Raw genomic sequence first — 12,599 nt, 5'->3', positions numbered from 1 at the left:
GAAATTCAATACCATGTACTACTTTGGAGTGTATGGTTTTCTTTTTTCTTTTCTTTTTTTTTTTTTTCCCTGAAATGACAGGGATGGGGGAGGGCTTTTGTGTTTTGTTTTTGTTTTTGTTTTGAGAAAATACAGTTCCAACTTTTACTGATGTGTGCCAAACCAAATAGATGGTTACTATACAGTATACGTGAGTAAAGATCTAAAAGTATGGGTGTGTGGGGGGGGGGGGGAGAGAGAATGAGAGAGAGAGAGAAAGAAGAGAGAGAGAGAGAGAGAGAGGTGCAGGCAGACAGACAGACATGGGCTATTAGGGGGATGTTGCTAACCCAAACTAAAATTCTGGAAGACTTTAAAAATCAGTTACACCAGAGCTGAGTTTTGAAGGTCTGTAGGAGTTGGTTTCCTGAAAAAAAGGTAGGGGCCAGGGAGTAGGAGGTTGGGAAGGCATTGCTGGTAGAGGGGGACAGTAGAGAAATCAGTGCAAAGGCCTGGAGGCAAAGAATTTGACTCATTTTGGAAACTTAAGACAGTTCTGTGTGACTGGAAGTTAGAATTGGGGGAAGGGTACATGCAGAGAGATGAGGCTAGAGAAGAGACTGTGGCCAACTTGTGAGCTAGTTTTTCATAATAAGCAGTTTAGATTTTATCCCAAAAATGGTATGATGGAGATCACCAGAGGTGGCCAGAGGACCAGAAATGAGATGCTGTTACTACTGTTAAAAAGAGAAACACACATGAGTGCAGATAACAGTTTAATTACTGAAGTGACACCTGTTGTAGTGTAGAACCTGTATCTCCCAAACCCATTTTACTTTCCTATTACAATTCTAGCAGAATTTTCTAACAGATTCCAGTTTCCAGTCACCATAAAGAATAGTATCCAATTAAAATAAAAGTTTCCATTGGTCTCTGGCAAATATCATTAATACTGTTAGAGCTATCCCTGAGAGTCAGCTTCTGTCCCTGAAACACATACTTGACTATGATCAATTGATATCCTGAGAAGACACTTTCATTCTTTTGCTTTCAAACCACTACACATTTAACATTAAAATTGAGTTTTCACTGCTTTTTTGAAAATTAATTAAAAAATTTTTATGACATGAAGTTATTTTGTATTTTTAATAGAGTGATCAAAGGAGCCAAAGGTAATATGGGTAGAAAATGAAAACCAGTGTGCCTAAAATAAGAGACTAAAAAAAATTTTTTTTAATGTTTTATTTATTCTTGAGAGAAAGAGAGACAGAGCATGAGTGAGGGAGGGGCACAGCGAGAGAGGGACGCAGAATCCAAAGCAGACTCCAGGCTCTGAGCTATCAGCACAGAGCCCAGTGTGGGGCTTGAACTCACAAACCGGGAGATCATGACCTGAGCCAAAGTCGGACACTCAACTGACTGAGCCACCCAGGTGCCCCAAATAAAAGATATTTTTAAGGCTAGAACTTTAATATTGTGTATCATTATATGTATTCACTCTTATTTCTCATCCCCCACAAGAAAATGTACCTAAACATTTTCATTTTAAACTATTTAAAAATATCTTTAGAAAAGGCCATGGTTGTCTTTAAGTTGTTCTAACACTTTATATATGTTTAATCTTATTTCCTAAAAATTTATTTACATTTTTTTAAATATTTATTTTTGAGAGAGCGAGCACAAGGAGGCGGGGGTGGGGTGGGCAAAGAGAGAGGGAGACACAGAATCCGAAGTAGGCTCCAGGCTCTGGGCTGTCAGCACAGAGCCTGATGTGGGGCTCGAGCTCAGAGATTGTGAGATCATGACCTGAGCTGAAGACGGAAGTTTAACCGACTGAGCCACCGAGGCACCCCTTATTTCTAAAAATTTAATGGTTCTTATGTTTCCAAATTACTATATAGTCTACCATATATATATATTTTTAAATCTGTTAATTTATTCCATAGTCCCTTTTGTAAGCTAAAATTTTCTGTTTTTTGAAAGAATTTCATTTTCTGAATTTAATCATTTGGTTCTCTCCTCAACATCTATCATGACACATAAACCCTCGTTCGTGGTAGAACCTTGAATCCTCCATGTTGAAAGGAAGAATTAATAATAGGTTTAATGGGAGAATTATCTTTCAGCTTTTGTGTTTTTATTCTCTTAAACATTTGACTATTGTGCTCAGTTAAAAAAAATAAAAATGAAGCGCCTGGGTGGCTCAGTCGTTTAAGCCTCCAACTTCAGCCCAGGTCATGATCTCCTGGTTTGTGAGTTCGAGCCCACTTTGGGCTCTGTGCTGACACTCAGAGACTGCAGCCTGCTTCAAGTTCTGTGTCTCCTCCTCTGTCTGCCCCTCCCCTGCTCATGCTTTGTGCCTGTCTCTCAATAATAATAAATAAATGTTAAAAAAAAAAAGATTTATAGTGCTAATGGCTATTTAGCTTATGGAGTAACATAAGTCTAAATAATTGTATTTACTTTATAAGAATTAAAGAATGGCATTTTACTTTTGTGATGTTATTGTTTATACATATAATGTGATTATTTGTAACAAGATTTTTATGAACCAAATCATAAATCATATTCCCATAATCATTCTAAAAGTTGAAGCTTCCCAAGTATCGTTTCTAGTGTATAGTGAATTGGTAGCATATTTAATTATACTGTAAGAAGTTTGAATACCTTACTATAAGTAATAGTGTTATAAAACTGATATGTTAGAATTATTGTTTTTATTTACTTAAATAGGAAATGTTACATGGTCAGAAAAATGTGTTTAAGTCTTAAACTTTACTTTTCTTGGATAACCATTCTTAAAGCATTGTACTTTTTTCTGCAGATTGATCAGACAGCTGATGCAAGTTTTTTGGGCTGGGTTATTGCTTCATTTAGTCTTGGCCAAATGGTAGCTTCACCTGTATTTGGTTTGTGGTCTAATTATAGACCAAGAAAAGAACCTCTTATTGTCTCCATCTTCATTTCGGTCGTGGCTAACTGCCTCTATGCATATGTCCACGTTCCAGCTTCTCATAATAAATACTACATGCTGGTTGCTCGTGGATTGGTGGGATTTGGAGCAGGTAATATGTATGTATGTATGTATGTGTTTGGCTGTTCAGATTCACATTCACCCTGAATTCACCCTCTCTCATCTGGTATCACCTCATCTCAATCTCATATCTCACAACTCAACATATAGATTTCTCATTGCAAATAGACAAATATCTTTCCTATGATTTTTGCCTTTGTTCATGATATTCCTGTTACCTATAGTTTCTCTATTCTGTTCCCATCATTCTTCATTCTTCAAGATTCTGTTCAAGTTCCACATCTTCCATAAAACTTTCTTAGGTTACCCTACCCCTTACCCCTTAACAGATCTTTCCCATCTCCAGTATGTCTGTGGAACTTGCTTATATACTGTTTTGCTCTGTTTTCATCTTTTATCACCAACCAGATAGTAAACTTTTTATAATTAGAGACAATTTATGACTTTCTAAAATTCTGTGGCCTTTCTTGCAGAGTCTCCTGAAAATAATAAGAGCTCAATAAATTTTTTTGAGTCAAATTGTTAGTGGATCTTTTTGTTTCTTATATTACATTTAAGCATGCAGAATTTGTGATGTCTTTGTTTTAAAAATAGTTGTAACGATCAGTAGTTTGCCATTTAGTCAGTGTTTTCTTCATATTTAATAAGAAAAAAAGTTTAACATTTCTGTAATGTCACTTTTTCATTTATTCACATCTTTAATTGTGTTTTCATGTTGCTAAAAGCAAGATTTTCCACTAATTGATACATTTGCTCAATGTATATGCTTTGTATAATCATAGGGAAGAAGCAGTGACTATAATATAGATTAATATTTTTGTTTTATATAAAGCCAAATTAAGTGGGATTTTATAAACCAAAGAATATTTTCTTTGACTTTGGATTATTGTGTCTTTTCTTAGGAAATGTAGCAGTTGTTAGATCATACATTGCTGGTGCTACTTCCCTTCAGGAAAGAATAAGTTCCATGGCAAACACAAGTGCATGTCAAGCATTAGGCTTTATTCTAGGTCCAGGTAGGTATTTTTCACTTGTCATTGCTTGAATATGAATTGGGAGAACTTTTAAAGTTCAAATGTTAAGTGGAATCCAAGTATAAAACCTCATAGCTAAAAGGAAAAGTAGGGAAGCTAATATTTTTGGTCCAGCAGGAGTCTAGGCTCTTTATATGTGTTAACAGATGTTCTCTAAAGTAAATAATATTAGTCCCATTTTACAGATTAGGACATCAAGGCATAGAGAGTCTAAGTAAGTTATTCAGGGTCAGCCAGATAGCAAATGGGAAATATGAGATTCGAACGTAACTCTATCTGTATGTTCTGTGAAATAATCATTTAGCTTGACATCTCCATTATAGTTAGCTTTTTTTCTTGTCTATTAGAAACAAAATTCTTTAATTTTTTCTTTTTTACTTTTGGAGAGCAAGTACACCTGTACATGTGCACAAGTGGGGGAGGGGAAGAGAGAGATGGAAAGAGAATCCCAAGCAGTCTCCGTGCTCAGTGCAGAGACCAATGTGGGGCTCGATCCCATAGCTGTGAGATCATGAGCTGAGCTGAAATCAACAGTTGGATGCAAGGGGGGGCCTGGGTTGCTCAGTCCGTTAAGCATACGACTCTTTTTTTTTTTTTTTAATTTTTTTTTTTTCAAAGTTTATTTATTTTTGGGACAGAGAGAGACAGAGCATGAACGGGGGAGGAGCAGAGAGAGGGAGACACAGAATCGGAAACAGGCTCCAGGCTCTGAGCCATCAGCCCAGAGCCTGACGCGGGGCTCGAACTCACAGACCGCGAGATCGTGACCTGGCTGAAGTCGGACGCTTAACCGACTGCGCCACCCAGGCGCCCCAAGCATACGACTCTTGATTTTGACTGGGGTCATGATCTCATGGTTGGTAACTTAGAGCCCCAAAGCAGGCTCTGTGCTGACAGTGCAGAGTCTGCTTGGGATGCTCTCTCTCTTGCTCTCTCTGCCTCTCTCCTGCTTGTGCTTTCTCTCTCTCACACACAAAATAAGTAAATAAACTTAAAAAAAAAAAATTGAAAAGTTGGACACTTAACCAACTGAGCCACCCAGATAGCCCAAAAACAAAATTTTTCTGACCGAAGGATTTGAGGAAAGTTATAGGAGATTCTTTACTCTTGTGCTCTTTGCCCATACCTTTCAGACTTTTCTGAGTTGGAAGAAAATGAGAGAGAGATGGGGCGCCTGGGTGGCTCAGTCGGTTAAGCGTCCGACTTCAGTTCAGGTCACGATCTCGCGGTCTGTGATGAGTTCGAGCCCCGCGTCGGGCTCTGGGCTGATGGCTCAGAGCCTGGAACCTGCTTCCGATTCTGTGACTCCCTCTCTCTCTGACCCTCCCCCGTTCATGCTCTGTCTCTCTCTGTATCAAAAATAAATAAACGTTAAAAAAAATTTTTTTTAAAAAGAAAATGAGAGAATTTTTGAAAGACTACTGAAAGACTGTTCTTCATAGCCTCCATCCTTTAGCTGAGTGTAAAACAATATTAATAAGATTTAATACTTCCCTAAGACAAGTAAGTTTTTGCTATTAGATAAATTAGTAATTTTTATGCTTAGAAAAACATTGAAGGGACACCTGCGTGACTCAGTTGGTTAAGCATCTGACTCTTGGTTTCAGCTCATGTCATGATCTCACAGTTTGTGAGTTGCAGAGCCTGCCTGGGATTTTCTCTCTATCCCTCTTTCTCTGCCTCTCTCCCCACCCCTTCTCTCTGTCTCTCTCAAATGTAAATTTTTTAAAACCTTAAAAATTTTTAAAGAAGAAAAAAAGAAAAACATTGAAAAATCATATAATTGGTCATGCTTTGAATATTACAGTTATGAATACCATCACTTTGAATCCAGTTCCATTTACTTTATCATTAATATCCTACCCTCACCCCTCTTTCCATTACTTTATTTAAAATTTTTTTTAATGTTTTTTCTTGAGAGAGAGACAGAGAGACAGAGATAGGACAGACAGGGGAGAGGCAAAGAGAGAGGGACACACAGAATCCAAAGCAGGCTCCAGGCTCTGAGCTGTCAGCACAGAGCCCGACTCGTGGCTTGAACCCATGATCCACAGGATCATGACCTGAGTCGACATCGGATGCCCAACCAACTGAGCCACCCAGGTGCCACTCCATTACTTTCTTTTAGAGAGCCAAGAAAAAAGCTCTACAAAAGAGAATACAATTTATCTTTCACCAAAAATCTAATATTTCAGTTTAGTATTTGGAGTAAAATATACATACAAATGTAGAATAATTGGATCTACTGCTATATCATAAAATGTATGAGGATATAGTCTGGGTCTTTTCATTTACCACTCTAACCTCAGTATCTAGCACAGAACCTGGTATACACCTGGTATATGTTCTCAGTAAATAAATAAGAAGTATTTTGGAGATTAAATAATGATAAAATAAAAGAGGTAGAGGCATATAATAGATCTCATAGCATTTTAGAACCAGGAATGGCTTAAGAAATTATTTAGCTTAACCCCCTTTATTTCAGAGCCAAGAAAATGGAGGTTCAGAGACAGTATTAGCTATTTCAAAGGCAGACAGGGAATTAGAAAAAAAAAGACCAGCACTAAAATTTATATCACCTTGTTCATTGATTTGCCACATTTTCAACCTGAGAATAAAAGAAATAATCAAAAAGAAAGATTATCTCATTTAAATATTTTGTATTATCTTTAGATGAGTAAATGTAGGCCTGAAAAAGATTAGATGGGCTTTCCTGTATTGACCACATTAACAGCACTAGCATTTATTGAATGTCTACTATTGTTAGATGCTGTTCTAAGTGTTTTATGTGTAATGTCTTACTTCATCCTTACCTTAAGGTTGCAAATTATTGGAAGAGCCAGATATAGAATCTAAATCAGGAAAGCAAACCAGTTCTCTTCCAAGCTGATTTTTGCCACAGATCCAAATTTAAAAATATACATGATTTAAATACCATATACACAATGATGATTTGAAATATTAACTTAAAATGTGACATTCTACTCCTTATAATTAAATTGTAATTTTATATGGAAGAAATTGGATGATTTAAATTTTCTGTGGATATTTTTTTAAATAGGAAGATACTGACAAATTGCTTTAGATATAATTCTTTGTGAATGTATATCAGTGTTTCTGAATCTTTTTCTCATTAATGTCCATTAAGGAGCTTTTTTAGACATTTTTTTCCTAATTCCACAGATCAATTGTATATCTTTTATGGACTATGTGAATATCTATGCTTTATACAGAAAAAGAGTAAATATTTTGTTCCCTTGCCTCTACTGAGATATGTGATGTAGATGTGAGATTCCACAAAGTTGCTTCCAATTTTGTAGTAAATGTCTTTCACATTTTTTAGCCCTTGCCTCCCACATAATAATTTATCTGTATACATTTTATTTTATATTTTATTAAGTTTTTCAGACTTGTTTTGCACTCATTGGAGAAAAGGGTGTGACATGGGATGCCATTAAGCTGCAGATAAATATGTACACAGCACCAGTTTTACTTGGCGCATTCCTGGGAGTTTTAAATATTATTCTGATCCTTACTCTATTAAGGTAAATCAGATAGAAATTATAAAACTACTTGTGTAGATTGTGAAATTAAATAAGCGTGATCATTATTGGAAGATAATTATTCCTATGAAGTCTTTATTTGGTTTTTGATGTCTATAGTTGGGTTCATGTTTTTTGATCAGCTAATGCATCTAGTACTTGTAACTGAAATAATAGGTAATCTGATAAATGAGACTAGATTATCAAGTCTTTGAAGATTCAAAGTTTGGTCTTGATTTACTAACTGTAGGTTTCTAAGTACGGGAATGGCATGAAAGCACAGTTTTAAGTAGATTAATGATTGGTATCAACCTTAAATACAAAAGTTACTTATATCTTTTATTTACTAGAAGAAATTTTATAAAACTACAGAAGTTTTATTACTTTGTATTTCTTTGGAGTGCTTTATTGAAGGCCCCAAAAATGTTTATAACAAATGTTTAAAATCACCGGAAAACTTTAAATATTTATTAAGGTAGTTCATGTATGCTTTTGGATGAATATTGGATTGAATATTATGCTTCATTTTATATGATAAGATAATAAGAATTATAACTTGTATCTTTTAAATTTTGTTGGTTATACCTCATTGGTAATAATTTCATTACTTAGCAGTTAGTAAAAGAAACTATATCAGAATGTGAAAAAATAAAGAAGGCTACTAATAAAGCCATTTATCTATCATAGTAAGTCTTTCATAGATGCAATATTTATGTTTTTCTTTTTAAGAGAACATCGTGTGGATGACTCAGGACGACAGTGTAAAAATGTTAATTTTGAAGAAGGTACTATGACCCTTTTGACTAAATTACTATAACATTATCAAAGTGTTTCCGATTATTCTGTCTGTTTGGTATTTACTTGGATTTGCTTCTGAAAACAGTACAATGGGTGATTGGGGTAGGATCTTCAAAGTTAAACGTTACCTAAATTAATAATTTTTTTAAAAGGCCTTCCCAGATCAGTTATTTGGTGTTCATGGCTGGCAAGATTAAAAGCATTGCTAAAAATCACTTCATCTTCTTTGCAAAGAGCCAGTATCCTAAAACCCTACAGTTCTTTAGAATGATTTCTGTAACGTTCCTATAAAATGTATCTTTCTGTTTCAAGCATTTCTTTGCTCCCTTAATCATGGAAATAGGTTTCTCTTTTGTATTTTTATTCTTTTGGTACACGCTACAAATGTACATTTTCATCCCTTAGATCTTTCTCTGACTTAGAAGTAAGTAACCAATCTGGTCAGTAGATATGTCTTCCTAAGTAAACCCTTATTTAAGTACTAATTATATTCTCCATGGGGAGTATCCCCCTCTGTACAAAAGATTGCAACTCAGTTCTTGCCTTTAAGGAGTTTGTTCCTGGGAGTTTTAAATATTAGAAAAGTTGTGGAAAAGACATAGTATCTTCTATAGCCATTTTATTTAATTTTCACAACAAAACTAGTGGAAGGAAAGTTGAAAGTAGGGTAGAGAGCAGACTGGTGAAGAATGTTAGTAACTTTTTGAGAAAAAGGAGAAGTATGACAGTAGTCAGATTTCAGGTGAGACTAGTCCAGATGTGTGAAGGCCTGAACTAGGGCAGCAACTAAGAATGGAAAAGAGACAGATGTGAGTTTTTGAAGAAAAAAAAATTAAGATTCTTGATAGATTGGATAGGAATTATTAAGGAATAGAGGGAGTTGTTGAAGATGTCTGTCAGGTTTTGAGTCTAGATAAGTGAAAGAATGGGAGAGAACAAGAATTTAGGAAAGGACATTCGCTGAACAGAGAAAATGATTTCAGTTTGAATCAAGCTAAATATACTGCTACAGTAGAACAGTGAGAAAATGCCAGAGGCATTTGTAATTTTGGCTTTAGAGATCAAAGCTAGAGATACAAATTTCAGAGTAAGCCAGTGAAAAACATGACAGCAACAAAGAGAGAGTGAAAGAAAAAAGGAAAGGGAGGGGTACATGCATCAAGTGTGACAAAATATTGTTGAATATAGGGGCTGAATATATATTTCATATTTTTCAAAATAAAAAATGGAAGAAAAGAAAGAATGGTGAGGAAGTGCCCGCAGGGGGTATAAGCCGCTTTTTTTTTTAAGATGAAAAATAGGGTACTAACTTAAAAGACCTATCAGGTAAAAGGAATGAGCAAGTTAAGGAGGGTGAGTTTGAGGTGCTGAGAAAGATACGTAAGAGGCAAAATCTTTCAGAAGTTGGAAGGGGGTAGCAATATCGATTAGGACTTCATGGAGTTTAATGTGCTTCAAAAACACCTGGAAACCTTGTTAAAATGGGTTCTGATTCAGTAGGCCTTGGTGGGGGAGGGGTCTAAGTGGGTTGTCAGATTAAATACAGGATGCCCAGGAGAATTTGAATACTTTTTTAGTATAAATATGTCCCGGCTGGGTAATTTTGGATTTCAGATAAGGAACAAATAATATTTTAGTATAGATATGCCTCAAATATTTCATGGGACATTCTTATATTTAAATTTCAAATTTTGCATGGAAAATACTTAAAATTATTGTTTATCACAAATTCAAACTTAACTGAGTATCCTGTATTTTTATTTACTAAATCTGGCAAACCTAGTGAGATTCTGAGAATCTACATTTATAGTAAGCTATCATGGGAGCTGATGCTACTGGTCTAAGGACCATGGCAAAGATTTGGAACTATACTGCCTAATATGGTGGCTGCCAGCCACATTTGGCTATTTAAATTTAAATTAAGCTAAATTACATTGAAGAAATTCCTCAGTCACACTAGTAACACTGTAAGTGTTTAATTACGGGTCTGTGGCTAGTGGCTGTTTGGACAGCACAGAGAAAGAACATTTCCATCATGTCAGAGTTCTATTGCACAACACTGCCCTAAAGCACAAATGAGAGTTTAGAAAGACCAGATCTATTTTCTTTCATAATATTTCTAGGTACTTCAAAATAATTTCTAAAACAGAAATCATTCTTAAATTTCAGTAAATATTGGGGCGCCTGGGTGGCTCAGTCGGTTAAGTGTCTGACTTTGGCTCAGGTCATGATCTCACGTGAGTTCAGGCCCTGCGTTGGGAGCTGACAGCTCAGAGCCTGGATCCTGTTTCAGATTCTGTGTCTCCCTCTTTCTGTCTCCTCCCCCGCTCATGCCCTGTTTCTCTTTTCTCAAAAATAAATAAATGTTAAAAAAAAATTTAAAAAATTTTTCAGTAAATATTTAAATAAAATATTTCTGCTTTTCCCTATTATTAAAAATGTTATCATTGGATAGGATCATAATTGCTAATTACATAGTTTTTGAATCAATATATTAGTGTAGTCTTTAAAATTCTTATAATTTTGATACCCAGTCAATCCTCACAATCTAGGATGCAACATTTCTGAGCTTTCCCACTGAAGCCAGCACTGGGTAGAGGCTGCAGGAAACTAACCATATATGATGCAAACTCCAGTCTAACTTGGAGCAATGTTGCTTTTTAATTCAAAGGAGTAAAGACTGGGTTCAAGGTGGTAACAGAGAATCAGGCAGGTCTGTCCCGAGTAATATAAGGTCCACAAGGACCAGAGTCTATCCCAGAAAAGGATCTGGACAAAGGTGACCAGTTTTCTTTGTGCCATTAGAAAGGGAGGTCATAACTCTTTGTTGAGTGTTCAGGGTGCTTAATTGTCCCCAGATATAGCAGACTATTTCCAAGTCTCATTTATTATTGGAGGAGGAACTCCTTGTCAGGAATCCTGAGATATAAAGGGAAACGCTATTATGAGAAAAATTATAGAAACTTACTGTATCTTGGGAAAGTAGCCCCGTGTCCCCTGCTGGTGTTACATACACACTTAAAGATAGCATAAAATGAAAACATTATTGAATTACTTGTTTGGTTTACTCTGAATAAGTAGGTAAATTGTAAAATAGCATGACAAATGTATATAAGTAGGTGTATTTCGCTTCATACTTCTCAGTTATATAAGGAATAACTAATATTGAGTATGTAGCTTACTACATAGTTTAAGATAAGTCATTACACTCACTTCCTCCTAATTTATAAAAGCACCATCAAATCTTGGTGGTAATTTACAAAATATATTTCCTTGCAAAAATATAAATGATAATATAAGGATTTTTTAAAAACTGGTAATAACGTATAAGGATATTTACTCATACTAATTTCACATAACATTGAAATTCAAAATACATATCCACTGAAGTGAATCACAGAACTAGCTGATTTAATAAACTATGAAAAAATCCTCATAAATTTAAGATTTAGGTAAAATAGAAAAAAAAAAACTTGCAGTAGAAATTTAAAGCAAATATATTTAGAATGAGCTCATTTTATAGAATTTTATAAAATATATTCCTATTTTGGATCAAGAAACAACAAATAGAAAATCTGAGTATTTCCTATAGATAACAGAATTGAAGTATATCTCCTGGGAAGAAAATTCACGTTATTTTTAAAAGCCATTTTGGCGCGCCTTGGTGGCTCAGTCAATTAAGCGTCTGACTTCGGCTCAGGTCATGATCTTCGGTCCATGGGTTCAGCCCTGTGTCTGTTCTGTGTTGACAGCTCAGAGCCTGGACCCTGCTTCAGATTCTGTGTCTCCCTCTCTCTCTGCCCCTCCCCTTCTCGTGCTCTGTCTGTCTCTCTCAAAAATAAATAAAGATTAAAAAAAATTTTTTTAAGCTATTTAAAAATTACTTCTATGGTATAAATTGTTACTTTTAAACCACTTAGAAGCCTAAAAGTGATTTTAAATATTTAGTCACAGAATTTGCTACATATAGTTTCTACATTATTTTAGTGTCATAAGAAAAATTAGATGTTTAAGTAATACAATTTTTCTCCTGTTTATTATAGCAAGTACAGATGAAGTTCAGTTTCCCCAAGGAAATATTGATCAAGTTGCTGTTTTGGCCACCAATGTTCTGTTTTTTGTGGTTCTATTTATCTTTGCCCTTTTTGAAACGTAAGTTTTATTCTGTCTTCATTTATATCATATTATGTAAATCATCTGTATTTCTTAATG

At 35.2% G+C, this 12,599-nt stretch overlaps 1 protein-coding gene across 4 annotated transcripts in view; it reads left to right on the top strand.

Moving 5' to 3' along the window:
* MFSD8 (major facilitator superfamily domain containing 8) overlaps window positions 1–12,599 on the top strand; it is a 58,855-nt gene that overhangs the window by 23,748 nt on the left and 22,508 nt on the right. For all 4 annotated transcript variants that reach the window (XR_006964293.1, XM_047091067.1, XM_047091068.1 and 1 more), the window contains exons 4-8: window positions 2,804–3,044; window positions 3,916–4,029; window positions 7,448–7,592; window positions 8,319–8,374; window positions 12,431–12,539. Coding sequence is in view for 3 of the 4 variants with exons in the window: in XM_047091067.1 (XP_046947023.1) it covers window positions 2,804–3,044; window positions 3,916–4,029; window positions 7,448–7,592; window positions 8,319–8,374; window positions 12,431–12,539 (665 nt within the window). In the remaining variant the exon portion in view is untranslated. The remainder of the gene's footprint in view (window positions 1–2,803; window positions 3,045–3,915; window positions 4,030–7,447; window positions 7,593–8,318; window positions 8,375–12,430; window positions 12,540–12,599) is intronic.

This window comes from Lynx rufus, unplaced genomic scaffold (assembly GCF_022079265.1).
Source record: "Lynx rufus isolate CCGP_SWC_20201006 ecotype Redwood Valley unplaced genomic scaffold, mLynRuf1.p SCAF_3, whole genome shotgun sequence".
In the NCBI taxonomy this organism is placed as follows: Eukaryota; Metazoa; Chordata; class Mammalia; order Carnivora; family Felidae; genus Lynx; species Lynx rufus.
Note: the sequence above shows the minus strand (reverse complement) of the source record. Positions and strands in the feature narration are given on the sequence as shown.